At 43.2% G+C, this 17,283-nt stretch overlaps 2 protein-coding genes across 13 annotated transcripts in view; one reads left to right on the top strand and one right to left on the bottom strand.

Annotated features, from left to right (window-relative positions):
• The window catches only part of KLF7 (KLF transcription factor 7), a 116,749-nt gene extending 109,794 nt beyond the window's left edge, over positions 1-6,955 (bottom strand). For 10 of the 12 annotated variants that reach the window (XR_016394026.1, XR_016394027.1, XR_016394028.1 and 7 more), the window contains exon 1: positions 5,516-6,105. Coding sequence is in view for 6 of the 12 variants with exons in the window: in XM_022567522.2 (XP_022423230.1) it covers positions 5,516-5,617 (102 nt within the window). In the remaining 6 variants the exon portion in view is untranslated. Of the gene's footprint in view, positions 1-5,515; positions 6,106-6,871 lie in introns of those variants that run through there. The other 2 variants (XM_089916463.1, XM_089916461.1) reach the window with 2 other exon arrangements.
• Positions 6,262-13,165, top strand: LOC149748526 (uncharacterized). The gene has a single exon (XM_089916466.1). The coding sequence runs from the start codon at positions 6,290-6,292 to the stop codon at positions 7,115-7,117; it is 828 nt and encodes a 275-aa protein (XP_089772592.1). The 5' UTR covers positions 6,262-6,289; the 3' UTR covers positions 7,118-13,165.
• The last annotated feature ends 4,118 nt before the right edge of the window (positions 13,166-17,283 follow it).

The raw sequence follows: 17,283 nt of genomic DNA, 5'->3' as shown, positions 1-17,283 counted from the left end.
GGAACAAGAAGGGAGAGGAACAAGATCATGACCGATCTTAGGTAAAAGCCTGCTCCAGTAATGCGATATTTGATTTGGGGAACACTTAAATTAAACTAAGTAAGGATAGCTTCTCACGCAGGCGCTCTAAAATGAGCACACAATATAACTGGGAGGAGGAGTGTTTCTTAACTTGTGGATGTTGCATGTAACGTTAATGATTAGATGCTGTACCTTGCTCCACCGACTTTAACACCATTAGTACTTATAGAGCTTCCTAATCACTGTACTAGGTAAGATTTGGCAATTTGGGTTAAAATATTTCCACCTGTTTATACTAAGCAAGCACTCAGCTAATTTGGGGAAACAAAGGGGTTTATTTGTAGAGAGATAAATCTCCACCCCTCACCCTTCTGGCACCGCTCAGGTTACGTTGGGGAGCTGTCCTAAACTTTCAGCAAATCCCAATTCCAAACATACATGCTAACTGATAGATTGAGTGAAGCGGAATCACAGAGGCGTTCTCTGCATTCACCAATCATGGAGTCCAGCAAAGGTGATTTAAAACCCCTTGCACGCTACTGACAAACTGCAGAGATAGCGGGTGTCTGCCACCCGATCTGGCCAGCTATCCCATCAACATGAGCCAGTTCGGACTGGCCAGAGGAAACTGTCTTCTCTCCCAAATAAGCACACAGTGATCAAAGAAGACTGCATTGCCTTCTCGTACTCAAAAAGTTAAAATACAGGAATTCTCTGAAGGGAGAAGAATCTGAAGATTTATAAGAGAATGGCTACTGAAAGCTCCATTAGGACCTTCTCTAAACTATTCCCGTTTAAGTGGAGAGGCAAATAGCCTCCACTGGCATTTATATTTAGAATGGGCTGGGAGAGAGGAAGAGCACATTTTGAACGCTGAAGGTCTCTGACATACCCATACATAAATCATTTCAGGGTGAGGTGTCACATCTTCTGCTCTGCCCTTTAAATGGATTGGACCCCAACATCACATCCTCCTCAGTGTAGGGAGTGGGGGTGGGAGTTTCATGGAGAACAAAGAAGTCACCACTTCCTTTATCCCCCCAACTAAAGACAGATGTAGTAAAAACATCTGCGTTGTAACATTCACTCACTTTAAAATACCAAACTGCAAACAGGTAGACTGAGTGATAATGTCTGAGAATCCCTAAATCTACACAAAGATGTATCTATTAAAAAGAACATGGAAATTAAAATTAAAAAGAACACGGAAAGGCCAAGTGTGTGATAGATGGCATTCACATGTGCTTTCATTTGTAAAGCTACATTTATTGAGTGACTGCATCCTTATTTAGAAAATCTGGAGAACAGGGGCAGTTCTGATTTTTTTTTCATCTATCAAGTCACTGTTTCAAATTTTAAAAAAAAATAGAGTTATGGTAACTAAAGAGCACACAAATCACATACAAAAAAGAAAAAAAAAAGCCAGCTATTTTATCCTTTCAGTGTGGTTAGCAAGGCTCCTTTGTGTCTACAAATTTCCCTGGGTGGTGCTGTTGCCAAGAAATTCTAATTCATGACAAGGTTTTCTGCAAATTGGGGACAGAGGCAAACCTGCGGATGCAAGGACCCTACAGTTTGCTTTGTCTTTCTGGCTGAGACAGCACCAGGCTGCTCGGGCCTGTAGAAGGCAGTGCAAAGGCAAGATCCCAACATAGGAGAAGCGATGTAGCTCACAGATCAAATCCCATCCCTTGCACCATGAGGCTGTTCTTGGCAGGCAACCATTTTTGTAAGTTGTCCCCTAGAGATGCTTCATACCAAAGGCCCTTGTAAAAAGTGTTTCAGGGTGCCTGAAACCAAGATGAAATTGCAGTGTTATGGGGATGCTGTAGTCCTTACAGTAGCCAAGTATGCCATTAGTTTAAAACAATGGGGGAATGGGAGAGGAGGGAGGAATGTTCTATGATTTATTTATTTGTTTCCAGTAGCAGTGGAAAATTTTCTCTGAGCAAAAAGGAGGCCTGAAACTGACCCCATCTGCCAATTATGAATCAGCATTAACAACAAGCATAATTCCATAAGAGTTTTCAAGTAAACATACCATGCTCCTCACTGGCATGAAGCAAAGCTAAGTGCAAATAAGACTTAGAACATCATTACTTGACCTGCGCTCATGAAATAGCAGTCTAGGTATAAAGAATATATCCAAATTCTAAACGTCTTTGTAGCTTCCCAAAGTAAAATAACCATCAGTATTGTACCAAATCCTCTTTTATTTTCCAAGTCAGCAGTGGGTCCAGAAAAATCATGATTCTAATGGCAACAAAACTCATGAATGGGTCCCCCTTTATCCATCATCAAGTGGTACCCTATATGCTACTCTTAGTTTCTGTCCTACCTTTGACTTTTTCCTACTTTTGCTCAGACAGCTCTTGGAAATTTTCCTGCAAGTTTCCAAAGAGCTTAAGGCTGGTAGCCTTAAGAGTTGTGCGTCAGCTGAATTCCATAAAATAATAGACCACATAAGCACAGTGTAATTTACAGTTATATGACAGGCAGGGATGATGTTACTTGGGCCAAATGCTTAAGTATGCAGTCAGAGCCCAGGAATGGAGAGCTGTTAATGTAGGATGTCCATCTGGATTTAAAAATTACACCAACAATGGTTTTCATAGTTGGAGCTGTATGAGACTAAGACAATATTGCCCAAAAACCCAATGTCAAAATGACGACCCCTGTGACAGGAGGGCCATGACAAGCTCACTGACTATTAAGCAGAACAATTATCCCAGGCTTGAGTTTAAAATAAAAACTCCAAAGAGTCCATCCTTAATTTTCAAATGCACAGATGGTCTTGAGTTTATCATCCAAGCCACTCTGTTTCTTACGAACCAAATCAGACTACTGGAATCTCTGGACTTCGCTCATCTCCTCAAGGTACACTGTTCACTTTCAGGAGTACATCTAATAACTGCTCCTCATTTGACCTCTAAAATCTGATTACCCCAGAGCATCAGGAAACTTCCTCCTGCCTGGGGTTCTTTGTAGCAACCTTCTTGAGCTGATTTGAGCACAGGAGCCTTAAAATTTCACCATGCGATGGTTGATTTAGAACCAACAGTTGCATATAACCACACTCCCCTCCTTTATACTCAGAAGAGGCAAGAGGGAGGGGGCAGGTAGAGGGAGGAAGGAAGAGACAGAGGTTGGAGGTTATGTCATCAGCATGAACTGGGAGGCACAGTCACCTTTACAGAAAGCATTTGTGACTACAGAGCCCACAGAAGAAAGCTCCTTGGAACGATATCTCATTTAGGACCGTGTCCTCACAAGTTATGTTTCAGTATGGATTATGAGCATGCCTCTGAAAGAGCTTGGCAAAGGGTTTTAAGCTGAGGGCAGTTGGCAGTAGGAGACGATTAACGCAAGAAATAGGGAGGTGAAAATTTCTTTGCCCACAGATACAAACTAAGCTAGAGATGCCCTGAAGGAGGTGAGATGAAGGATGAGGTGGGTGGGAAGCGAAGAAGGCTTCTAAGGAAACAAAAGATCCAATACATCCTCTAATTATCAAACCAATGATGTTTCTTTACAGATCTAGACCTTCTCAAGGATGCTCTAACCAGATCTAGAAAAGCAGGTTTCCTCTGGAGAGGCCTTCCCCCAAAGCAGGCTTTACTACTGTGAAATCTTGAACCAAACAAAGTTGGGTGATTCATCAGGAGGGAACGTTGTAACAAATAAAGCCAACTTTCTTCCCTCCAACCCTGCTTAACAGTTAGTCACAAACAAGGGCTGCCTTGGGCAGGCTGACTAAATCAACAGATTCTCTTCCCTAACCTGTCTAGACAGTTGTTAATAGGCAACCGATTCAACACCAGTGGGCTGACAGTGTGAAATGAAGACTATTTCAGAAAATGAGATTCTGGCAACCTTTTGGTTTAATTAGCATGTGAAATAAAAGCAGGAAAAAGCTCTAGTGAGACCCTTCGTGAGATAGTCTCATCAAGGATGGGGGAAAGGATGCGCTGGAGAAATGCCTTCTGCTAGAAACATGTGAGCTGTGCGTGCGTTTAGAGAAAGACAAAGTCAAACACATCTGCCAGCATCCTTGGGCAGGAATGTATGTGTGGAAGCACAGACACCAGAGGCCAGTACCTGGAGAAACTCCAGCCTCGAAATCAGGGGAGAACAGCAACTAGCAACAATGGTACACAGGATAGGCTCCTTATACCACAAGCCAAACCTCACTCGCTAAAGCAGCAACTGTTACATCGCAGGCTCAAACTGGCAAATCCCGCTTTGGATCCTGGCGGAGGAAATTCAGCCGTTCATTAGCCTTAACAAGCTGCTGTCATGGAGCAGAGAAGTTACATGAGCAGCCACACACTAAGCCTCTTGCTGCCCGCCCCAAGGGCAAGCACGTTTCTCCCAGACGGATTGTGCACGTTCACACTTCCAATGTGCAAATCCGAACTGTCTTCTTGCACGTTCCATGATGCACACTGTAGAATTCTGAAAGAATGTTCGTGTCCCTCCATCCCCACCCACCATCTTTCCTGCAGAATGTCCCCTCAGCAGCTCCTAATCCTTACCGAGAAAACCACTGTTTCCGCAGCAGATCTCGCACTTTCCACTAACCAGCACTTTCTTTATTCCACTTCACAAAGCCCAGTGAACTTGTCACCAGCCCCGCTTCCCCCTCACTGGGACGCCTAGCCAACTTGGCATCGGTGCCCTTCAGCATCTTAGGAGTTTCTTGACTAGTCCTCTAAAACAAAGTCAGAGGCATGGAAGCACACACCACCCTTTGTCGGAGGTTGTGCTAAGTGGAGAGGCACACCAAACGAAAGAGAAGCAAGGACACCCACAGAGGGTGTTCTCCTTCCGAAGACACCGCACTGGGGAAACCTACAATGCACGGTCAGCATGAGACAGACACATCTTCCCATCCTCTTCCGAGATATCTTTGAGTATCCTTTATCACTGGGCTCCTCTTCCTTCTGCCCAGCTTCTAATCTCAAAATCAAGTTCCTATTCTTTACTGATACTCGCTAATTACTAGGAAAACACTCCGCTTTGCTCCTACCCCCTCCCCGCCATCTGACGGTCGTTAGCACCAGTTGAAAGAGATGAACCTGATTTAAGGTACCAAGGAGGTAGAGCTCGTGCATGTAGGGACGCGGTACCTGTCTGTGATGGCTCGTAAAGCCCCAAACCACCTTCCCACCCGGCTCCTCCGAACCCCAGAAGTTAGGCAGGTCTCTGCTGGGGGGCAGTGAGCCGCACAACGTGTGCGCAAGGATGTGTGTTGGTGACTGAAACGCAGGCAGCTCCGACCGGCCGCTCAGCTCAGCACACTAAGGGGTTAGGGGGTGGGTGGAGAGGTAAGCAGATGACTGTTTCCGAAAACATTTTAAACAACAGACAGCCAAAAGGGGGGGGGGGAATTAAACAAACGAACAAACAAAATTCAACCCCAAGCCCACACCAACGCAGCCCCTGCGTCTCCGCCGCCACCACACGATTTACACAAGTAATTTAAATCATTCACCTGCTGCCAGGTCTCCTCCAGGGATGGCAAAGCTGAGAAGTAGCCGGTGTCGTGGACAAGTTGTAGCTCCTGGAATATACTATAACTAGCCAACACGTCCATGCTGCTGCTGCCGGGCAAAACGGGAGGAGAAACCCTCCCCCGAACACAGTTGGGTCTGTTTGTTTGTCAGTCTGTCTGGCTCACCCCCCAAGGAGGCAGACATCCAGTGGCCCTTTTGTTTTGTTTTGTTTCAGTCAACTAAAAAGGAAAAAAAAAAAAATCAATGCAGAAGAGAGGGAGAGAGGAGGTGAGAGAGGAGAGACTGAGTGGGGTGGATGGAGAGAGGCATCCAGCGTGTACAGTGCAGACGGCTGCCAGGAAAAGGGGACTTCACGGGAGTAACAATTCCCTTCCAGGGCTCTAATCACTCCAGCTCGTGGATCAGGAAGGGGGATGCAAACTCACTGACACGAAGCTGCCATCTATTTCTGCAGCGCTGTTCGCTCCTAATGCAATCTTTGCTCTTTATTTTGGGAGGTGGCATTTTTTTTTTTCTCGCGATCGCTTCTCTCCCCCTCTTTCCTTCCCTCCCCACCCCCATCCCCATCCTTGCTAGTTTGTAGTCTCTCCCCCCCCCTCCTCCTTTTCTCCTCCTCCTGCTCTTCCCCCTCCCCAAACTCCCTCCCTCCGCCCGGCTCTCCGCGCAGCCGTGGGATCTCGGAGGAGGGCGTCCATTAGGCCGCGTGTGACCATGTATGGTAAACAGGGGGCTCATGAAGTCACTGAGGACCAATGGGAAGCGTGGAGCAGGGCCTGGGGCGGGGCTTGGCCCTGGCGGAGGGCGCGGATTGGCACGCTGCGAATCTCCCTGCTGCCTTACAAGGCGGTGCGAGGCGAGCTATTTTTAGAGGGCTATATAAGGGGGATGAAGAGGCCGTGCGGCGCCCGGGGAGCGCGAGCGCGAGGGATTGGGAGGGTCGCGGCGACACTTGCACCGGCTCCCGGTACGCTGAGGCGACTGGGCTCGGGCCGCACGCCGGCCTCCGACCTTCGCTTGGGTGCCAGGTGGAGCCCCAGGCGGCCGGAGCCTGCGCCCCTCAGAGGGGAGAGGGTCGCGTATCGCCGTTCTGGCGTGGACGCGGCCGGTTAGGAGGTGAAAGTCCAGAATGCGGGGTTAGGATGCCTCCCGGAGGAAGAGCGAGGCGGGAGGACGAGGAAGCCGGCGTGGGGAGGAGGGCAGGCCACTTCCCACTCCGCTTCCCTTCTAGGCCCGAGGGCAGGGAACCGCGAGGGCGGGGCAGCGCAGAGGAGTTCCTCACTTCCTCAGAAATAAACCGGGGGTTTGGGAGGAGGGCGGAAGAAAGAAAAAGTCACCAAAAGCCCCTTCACGAATTCCCCACAGGCTGCCAGGGTGCCGAGAAGAAGCGCCAGAGGAGGAAGCGCCACACAATGGAGCAGAACAAAGGGGAATACGCGAAAACAGCGGCGGGGGCCCGCCTCGCGCGCCGCACGCAGTCCCCGCCCCCAGCCCCGCCGGCGCCCCAGTGCGTGCCGCCGCGCCCCGCCCCACCCCGCCCGCCCAGCCTTCTGAGCCGACGCCGGGGACCGGGCGGGGGTTAGACTCGCAGTTAGAGTTGATTGGAACTGGACGTTTTGCTGGGGAGTGTGTTAAAGACAATAGAGGGAATCCTTGTAGACGTGGGGTGCAGGCAGGAGCCGGCAACTTGCTTGGGGGCTTAAACGTGAGACTTCCCATGCGGCTTGGAGAGAGGGTGTCCGTCTGCCTAGCTACGGTGGTGAGAGGAGGACCTGAATTGCGCTATGGCGCTGACATATAGAGATGTATAGATAGAGAGCCTATTATCTCTTAGCTGAACTACGCACGTTGTGAGGGTTGACCGGTTGTTTGCTTGACCTTAAATGGTTAGTGTGGTTAAAGCTTCCCCAAGATGCAGTGTGAGCTGAACTTCCACTTTTGGAATGATTGCAGAATTTGGTACTTATTCTGAAATGAGAAACTTGAATTCAACTCATAATGGAAGAAACACATCCACCTTAATCGCCCTTCTCAGCTGTCTCTCCTTCTGACTATGTGGGACTCCATATCACAATATTTCGAAAGTTCTACTTTATAGAACAAACACAGTTTGAAGTTCAGTATTTGCCAGGGGAAATTAAACGGGGATTATTGAGTTGAGGAAAGTCTAGTTTATTTGCTTTTTGATGTCTGGAATTCTGTTGGTCAGATCTCCAGCATCCAGTGTATAATTGGTGAATGTACTGTAAGTGTGTGTGCATGGAATGTACAAGGATCTTGGTACATTTAGCATTATGTATTATACACATTCGTGGTGCTAGGGGATAAATGGTATGAAAAGGGTAAAAGTCCTACACGAATAAAGTGATATTATGATAGCACACATATAAGTGCCAGTATGAGAAGTCTGCGTGGGCCTTTCCCAGAAGTAGAAAACCATTTAGAGCCATCACATACCAATTAATGCATTAACTTGATCCTGATGGCCATTGATACTGCCACTTACTACTGTGTGACTTTGAGCAAATTACTGGCTCAGACCCTCTGGCTACCCTTCTCAGACACAGGAAAAGTGGTATCTGCCTTGCCTGATTGTTACGAACAATCAAAATTTTATAATGTTTGTTAACTCACCTAGCATAGTGTATCTGGTGCTAATAGGTGAATACTAAATGTTAGCCATCATTATCTTCTGACTTTAGCTGAGTAAATTAAATAATATCTGAACCAATCAGGCTTGTAGGGGGATATACCAGTCTTAGAGAAGAAGAATGTAGAAACCTCTTGCCAGTTTGGAATAAGGTCTTCCCCTGCAACCCAACATGCTATCCTGATTGTGTGTGGGGATGGGGAAGAGATCACTGACAAGTACTGGGGCAGAAGACATGTTCAGGAGTAATAGGGGAGGGAAAGGATCTTTGGCTCAGCGGCCATGGCTCACGGGACCAGCCGCTCCGCGGCATGTGGGATCTTCCCGGACCGGGGCACGAACCCGTGTCCCCTGCATCGGCAGGCGGACTCTCAACCACTGCACCACCAGGGAAGCCTGGATCTTTTTTTTTTTTTTTTTGAATTTTATTTTATTTATTCTGTTATACAGCAGGTTCTTATTGGTTATCTATTTTATACATGTTAGTGTATATATGTCAATCCCAGTCTCCCAATTCATCTCACCACCACCCAGGGGAGGGAAAGGATCTTAAATGTAGGAAACGCAAGAGGCAAAAAGCAAGGCAAGACCAAAGAACATAATTTGTTTGAGACTCAACTGAACTTGTTTTTTATTTTCTTTGTGTTACACTATTACCATTTTCAACAAATTATGACATACCTGTTAACTTTGAGGATATTTAGCACAATGTGCCAAGCTGTATGGGCACATAAACATTTTCTATGCTGTGTCTTATTTCATCCTCATGGCAGCCCCAGCGTAGGTATTTTTATTATCCCCAACTTTATGGATAAAGATACCCAGGCTTGGAAATACTAAGTTGGTCAAGGTCACACAACCAGGAAGCAGCCAAACAGAGGTTCAAATCCAGGACCACCTGACTTCCAAGACTGTGCTCTGCATGGGGCTCTCTGCAAGGTGAAAGACTTGAGTTTCTTGGCTTTAAGTCAAGACTTGTTTATAAGAATTGCTTGGGTGTGGAGAGGGAGGCTTCCATTGAGGTTTTTCACATGTAAATATCAGCCATCCAACTTATAGAAGAACTCAACCAAAATTTTACAATGTAAATCCTAAAAACCTCATTATGAGTTTTTTCAAAGCTTTATAGATTAGAATTCTAAGAGATTTATGTAACAAGGCGCTCCTAAAGGCATATTTTCAGTATTAGTCATATTTAGCTACTTTTAATAGCCTAGAGACCCTAGGTTCACATTGCAAAGCACACGGAAAGAATCCGAATGTACAAAATAATCAACAAATTAAGATCACAAGGGAAATTTGGCAGCCAAGCAAACCAAAAATAAAGCGCACTGCTACAACTACTGCACACTGAATGCTTTCTCTGTACCTGGCATTTTACACATGTTCACATCTAATCTTCACCACAATCTTGTGAGGGAGCTATTACTGCTCCATTTTCACAGATGAAGATGCCAAAGTTCAGAGTGGGCACATAATTTGCCCATTGTCATATGTCTCTCAAGTGGCAAAAGCAGATTTAAATATAGGTCTGGCTCCAGGTTGACTCCAAAGTCTATGTCCTCTACATGGGTTGCCTTAGAAGATACTGATGATACTTTTTAAAGTATCACCCTTTGGAAGTGATCCTGTAGGAAACACCTAAGAGTAAATAACAAGTTACCCCCCAAGAACTGAGAAATGAGGATATTTTATAAACAAAATAGTAAAAATTCAATATGCAAATAGAAACAATCAAGACATTAGACTGTTACTACTAGAAAAGTTCTGTGTCATTAGTACAGAAAGTCCTTAATATCCTATTGTGATTAGCACTGGGAAAGCCTCAAAGTAAATCTACTTAAAACATGGACCAAATTTTAGAGCAGTTAGTGAAAAAAGGTTTGCTGGGGACTTGTCTTGAAAATAAAACTCAACATTTTAAAAACACATTTATTCTATCCTACATTGAACAAAATTGATAAGTACAACCATGTGCTAATTATAGAATGAATAAATAATAAATCAAGATGATTATTGTTGGCTTAAATTTTTCCTAAGCATTGTGAAGCACCTTACAACATGCTTTATTTCATATTTGACTTTCAGAGAATAATAAAAAAGAGGGTCACTTTTTGTAAAAATGTTTCAGAGTTTCTTCAGTTTTCCCAAGGGTCTCAATTAGTTCTTTGATATTCAAACTGTCCTCTTCTGAAGTATCAATATAGTCATCAGCCCAGTTGATTTTACCTTCATGTGTTTAACTCGGTAGATCCTCATGTGCCAGTTTTACCAACCTCACTTTCACTGACCTTACACCTTTTGCAAGATTTGCAATAGAACTGAATGTGTTTGCATTGTGCTGTAAATGTTCACCATCATTGTGTGTGTGTGTGTGTGTGTGTGCGGGGGGGGAGGTGTTTAAAAGAGGTGTTTGAATGGGGTATTAATTTATAAGTGGCCATATCATTAATAATACTTTCATATACCATTGACTTTTGCTTCTCTTTACAATCTTACTATAGTGGAACAAAGTGTGAGCTTAGGCAGCAGGCTTTGTTTGTATCAGAGAAAATAAGAGTGACAAGGAGATGGAAATGGAAATGCCAAAGAATGCCAAAGACTCTCTGAGAGACAGTTTGAATCTGAAAGGAAATGTATGTGGCCATACATACAATGACATGCATACATACATACATACAACCAGAGAGTTATTTCATGATTGAAAAAAAAATGGCAGCTTCCTCAGGCCTCTCATGTCCTGGACAAAATATTCCTTGAGAATACACATCTCTTCTTGTTTTCATTCTCTACTTACTTTCAGCTCATAATTTGGCTTCCCACTTGTTCTGCCTGCAGGGAAGGAATGTGCTGGTTACAACCACAGGAGCCTGGTGGTCATTGTGACAGTTCTGGTTGTTTTTGTCCACACAAAGTCCTTTTAGTTGTACGTGTGTTCCTCGTGAGTTCAGTGAGCATGGGTCTGACTCCCTGGGTGTGTTCAATTTTGAGACTCTTCCATGTTGAGGTTTCTGGACATGATGGGTAAAAAACAAACACCACCAACAACAAAACCCTTTTCTCGGTGAATTAACCAAAAACTCTTGGCACGTAGCCTGCTGATCTCCAGAAAACATCCCAATCTTGCCACTGACTCTTCAGAATTCTGTGGGTATGTTATAGCTTAATAAAAACATTTATTTTTTTAGTCAGATGGTAAAGTCAACCCTGAATGTTGACGTTGCATTGCAGTGGGCTATGCTAAAATGATTAAGGGGAATACCTGGGGTGCATGACCAGTGATGGGCATGTTGTTCTGATGCAAGAAGGCAGGCTATTTATTGCTTAATAAAAAATTGACTCACCGCAATGATAAAGAGAAGGAACTCAAGAATTCAGCAAAAGTTCACTGTCAGGAACGTCCTGTCCAGACCTTAGAACGTTGGACATTTAATGCCATTATGACCTATGACGCATAATTCCTATGGAGATTAATGACGGCAGCCACATTTCCAGCCTGAGCTACGAGCACTTAGAAGTGTCAGTATTCTCCAATGAAAAACAAAATCATCAACTGAATTCAATCAGCCATTCAACATATATTATGCAAAACATTCAGTCATTCAGCATATATTATGCAAAACATTTGGTCATTTAACATATATTATGCAAAGTGCATAGGTTGAAAATAGAATGGTAAACACAGACATGTTTACCACTGTAAACAATGTCAGATAGTAGAGCTGTATCTCAGAAGTTATAAAAAGCATTTGAAGTATCTAGTCCTACTTTGACAGGTCCACTGCTTCCCTCAACAATATTCCTTCCAGGAGATGCCCCGTTGCTCCAATGATGGGGAAATCCCAGCAGGCACTGGGATAAACCACTATGACTGAGTCTGGCTGGCTAATTTTTCCCATCTGAGAATAGCATCACAAGCTATTCAGGGGTTTCTGGACAAGGATTTTGGAAAAGAGACTGGTAGAAGATGAGAAAAGATTTTAAATAATAAAAAGAAGAATTCCTTTGACTATGTAATGATAGAAATGCCAAGACAGTTGTGAAGCTAGTGAGAAATTAAGTTGCTAATGTTTTAGGGATTATTGTCCTTTGCAGTGTGTGAGGCAGTTTGTAGGACTGTGTTATGTTTCATCCTGAACAATTTTTATTGTGACATGGTGAATACAGCACAGCATTACTATTAATGTATAAATATCACTGTCAATGTTTTATCAGGATATTATCATTTTTCTTTTACATATGCCATTTCCAAAGGGTTTGGTACACATTTAATGGGATTTAACAGCAGAATGCATCTCAGATTTGGTAATGGAAATCAATGAGAGGATAAGATTGATTTGATAGAAAGTCTGGACGGCTAACTTTGCTGACAGTGACCATTCCTTTAAGTGAGGGATACCTATTCCACAAGTGCCCAATGATAAGTTTTTATGTGGATGATAGATCTGGGTAGTTTGGAAGATTAATAATGTCAGCAGCAGTTTTTTGCTGACTGGTTGCTCATTTGCATTTCACCGACTTTGCTTTACCAGAAGGATGCTTATCTGAATGGTTAGAAGAGTCAGCTGAGTCATAATTTTTAATACTGGTTACTGCTTTTCTCAGGAGTAAGCAAGGCAAATGCCCTAAACTTCCATTTATGCAGTCCAAACGGGAGGGGCCAGAGGAAATGCCTCAGTGTCCACCTCAGAATGCTTCACAGCCCTCTCCCAGCTCTCATCATCTCCCCCTACTGCTTTGCAACGCTCAAAAATTGTTCTAAGCGATCATCAGCGTCATCACATTTTGGTCATGCCCAAGCTGGTTCCCATGTATGACATGCTCCTCTGCTTTGCTGGGAAGCTAGGGAAATCCCATTTGATGAAGACCAACAGTGAGTATAACTCAGAGGGGCTCACTCCTTCCACCCAATTTGCCCAGATGTGAGATTCAACCCAACTCCTCTGTGCCATACATTAACCTATCCTTTGCTTTTCTGCAATATCGATTCTTGATCTTTGAGGATGTTCTTATTAAACCCCTCTTAAGTGTTATTGTCCTTTCCACATGTTCATGTGCATCATTGCCCTTTTGAGATTATAAATTCTTAGGGAACATTTGTCTGATCACCCTGTAGAGAATCTAATATCTGTTATGATAAGCACAAGCTTTTTTAAAAACTAACTTTAAAAAGATCATACAAAATATTTTTAGTAAAATTTAAAAACAATATTACTCCTTCTCCAGTATTGTTAGGACACTATTGTTTGTGCTGGCTTCTGTTGGGTTGACCTAAGCAGGAGGAAGTGGCATTACCTCAAATGATGTCAAATATGGTTGAAAGAAAAAAGATCTAAGGCTCCTGGCAAAATTCTCTGTAATTAAAATACCAAAATCTGGGCTTCCCTGGTGATACAGTGGTTAAGAATCTGCCTGCCAATGCAGGGGACATGAGTTCGAGCCCTGGTCCAGGAAGATCCCACATGCCACGGAGCAACTAAGCCTGTGCACCACAACTACTGAGCCCACGTGCCACAACTACTGAAGCCTGCATGCCTAGAGCCTGTGCTCTACAACAAGAGAAGTCACTGCAATGAGAAGCCCTTACACCACAACAAAGAGTAGCCCCAGCTTGCTGCAACTAGAGAAAGCCCATGCCCAGCAACAAAGACCCAATGCAGCCAATAAATAAATTAATTAACTAAAATTAATTTTAAAAAAAATTTTAATACCAAAATCTACATAAAGTATATGAGACATGTTGTCAAAGAACCCACTTTACTGAGTGATTCAGAGAGAATGTGTATTTTTAAATAAGGTACTACATAGTCTATCAGGAAACAGCCACTGTTACATTTGTTACATTTTAAGAGAGACTGTAATCTTGAATATTGTAACATTTCACAAAGTGTTGTAATAACAGACTTTTCTGGGAAAGTTAGCAAAAAGGAAGCTGGAGAATAGAATTTTTTAAATTTGAGTTTCTTTTATAATGACCTGGGGTACAGGATGTCCTGATGCTAAATGACCTTTAAAGATCATTTAGACAGACTAGAAAGAGATCTACTTTAGTAGCTTGAAAGTAAGTTATTTGGCAACCTTGAATTTCCCCTTTCTGACTTGTCTTTACCATGGCAACCTTCTGATCTATCATTTGGTCTTCTGAGTGGACTGACTTATACAAGATTGCCCTTTGTAAACGTGTAGTATCGATTCTATTTATTTACTTACTTGTTTATTATTTCTTCTACTTCCAGAGGAGAAGTATGAATAAAGACATTAAAACACAGGAAACGTAATACAGAAAACTATTAGCCTTAAAGAAAAGACAGAAGTACCAAAGAATAAGGGAAGAAGAAATATAGAAGGTATCCATTATCATTCTAGCTATGTCTCCCATTAAGCACTGATCAAGGTATGTTGCTATTTATAAACTACTTCCTTGTAAATTTGCCTAGCATGAACAAATGTGGAGAATCTTCTTTCTGTGAATGTAGTCATTTGGTTTTTAAACTGGCAAAACTGAGCTTCATATTTTTCAGTTCTGGTGGACCCACTGAGATGTGCCCAGGTGGTCTCATTTAAAGCCACATCATTTCATTTACTCAACAATTACTGAGTTTTACCTATTTTGTCAAGCACTAGGCTGGGGAATGGGACTATAAGGATGAGTGAGATATGACTCTTGTCCTTCTGGAACTAACATGTTAAGTGAAGAGAGATTTAACTAAAAAGTAACATGAGGGATTCCCTAGTGGCACAGTGGTTGAGGGTCCGCCTGCCAATGCAGGGGACACGGGTTCGTGCCCCGGTCCGGGAAGATCCCACATGCCGCGGAGCGGCTGGGCCCGTGAGCCATGGCCACTGAGCCTGCGCGTCCGGAGCCTGTGCTCCGCAACGGGAGAAGCCACGACAGTGAGAGGCCCGCGTACCGCAAAAAAAAAAAAAAAAAAAAGTAACATGAGTAATATGGCAGACTAGATTATTGGGTCAGACTCTCTCTATGTAAAAACAACCAAAATGCTAGGATATAAGTCTTGATGAGCTGACAAGATAATAAGGAATTATTGAGCTAAAATCTAAGCCAAAGTGAGATTCAACATCACTTCTGGTAGTGAGCACTCTTAAATTCAATATTCTCAGCACTAGCTGTATATTAGAAAGAGCTTAAAAATTATCATGTGTGCTTCCAGCAAAGGTCGACTAGCTGGTATTGGATAAACCCTGCCCTCCCCTATGCCAAAGAACAACTGGAAAATCTGGACAAAATATAAAAATTATATTATGAAGTAACAATGCAGCAATAACTCATCAAGCCTAGATCCTGGAAAGAAAGGAGACCCAAAGAGATAAACTAAAAAATCAGCATGGGGCTTCCCTGGTGGCGCAGTGGTTGGGAGTCCGCCTGCCGGTGCGGGGGACGCGGGTTCGTGCCCCGGTCCGGGAGGATCCCGCATGCCGCGGAGCGGCTGGGCCCGTGAGCCATGGCCGCTGGGCTTGCGCGTCCGGAGCCTGTACTCCACAGCGGGAGAGGCCACAACAGTGAGAGGCCCGCGTACCGCAAAAAAATAAATAAATAAATCAGCATGGTTTTATCCCACTGGAAGTAATTACCTAAGAGAAAGCTGAGAGGCTATGAAGCTGAGCAGAAAACACAACTGAAAAGGAAGATGAGCAAAGGATTCAGTAAATTCAAAAGGCTGGAAGTATAAATATTAGCATTTAGAGTTGACCAGGAGGTTGAGGGAGGAAAGATGTGGAGGACAGAAACAGGCTATACCTTACCAGGACTGAAGTCTGGCTTTGACATATCACAATACTTGATTGGAGTAAAGTAGTCTGCCCCTAGTCAAGCTCCCTTCAGAAGAAAAGAGTAAATCCTCTCTGCAAAAAGATAATTCAGAACCTTGAACTAATCTACAAAATTTTTTATACTTAATGTCCAGCACTCAATTAAAAAGAAAGAGGCATAAAAAGGTAAAGCTTCCCCAAAACCAGGATTTAAAAAATCAGATAGTAGAAATTGACCCATAAGAAATCCAGACATTGTCATTATCAGACATACAATTTAATTTTTTTTTAATTTTATTGGAGTGTAGTTGATTTACAGTGTTGTGTTAGTTTCAGGTGTACAGCAAAGTGATTCAGTTATACATATACATATATTCATTCTTTTTCAGATTCTTTACCCATATAGGTTATTACAGAGTTTTGAGTAGGGTTCCCTGTTCTATACAGTAGGTCCTTATTGATTATCTATTTGATATACAGTAGTGTGTGTATGTTAATCCCAAGCTCCTAATTTATCCCTCCCACCCCTCATTTCCCCTTTGGTAACCATTAAGTTTGTTTTCAAAATCTGTAAGTCTGTTTCTGTTTTGTAAATAACTTCATTTGTACCATGTTTAATATTAGATTCCACATATGAGTGATATCATAGGATATTTGTCTTTCTCTGTCTGACTTCACTTAGTATGATAATCTCTAGGTCCATTCGTGTTGCTGCAAATGGCATTATTTCATTCTTTCTTATGGCTGAGTAATATTCCATTATATATATGTACCACATCTTCTTTATCCATTCCTCTGTTGATGGACATTTAGGTTACTGCCATGTCTTGGCTATTGTAAATAGTGCTGCAGTGAACATTGGGGTGCATGTATCATTTCAAATTACAGTTTTCTCCAGATATATGCCCAGGAGTGGGCTTGCTGGATCATATGGTAGGTCTATTTTAAGTTTTTTAAGGAACCTCCATACTGTTCTCCATAGTGGTTATACCAATTTACATTCCCATGAATAGTGTAGGAGGGTTCCCTTTTCTCCACACCCTCTCCAGCATTGATTGTTTGCAGACTTTTTGATGATGGCCATTCTGACCACTGTGAGTTGATACCTCATTGTAGTTTTGATTTGCATTTCTCTGAGAATTAGTGATGTTGAGCATCTTTTCATGTGCCTCTTGGCCATCTGTATGTCTTCTTTGGAGAAATGTCTGTTTAGATTTTCTGCCCATTTTTTGATTGGGTTGTTTGTTTTTTTTGTTTCGTTTTGTTTTTGTTTTTGTTTTTTGACATAGAGCTGCATGAGCTGTTTGTATATTTTGGAGATTAATCCCT

Source organism: Delphinapterus leucas, chromosome 8 (assembly GCF_059928025.1).
Source record: "Delphinapterus leucas isolate spDelLeu-1000000601 "Yukka" chromosome 8, BTC_Dleu_Yukka2, whole genome shotgun sequence".
NCBI classification, from domain to species: Eukaryota; Metazoa; Chordata; class Mammalia; order Artiodactyla; family Monodontidae; genus Delphinapterus; species Delphinapterus leucas.
The sequence above is the reverse complement of the archived record's forward strand: the minus strand, read 5'-3'. Positions and strand labels throughout refer to the sequence as shown.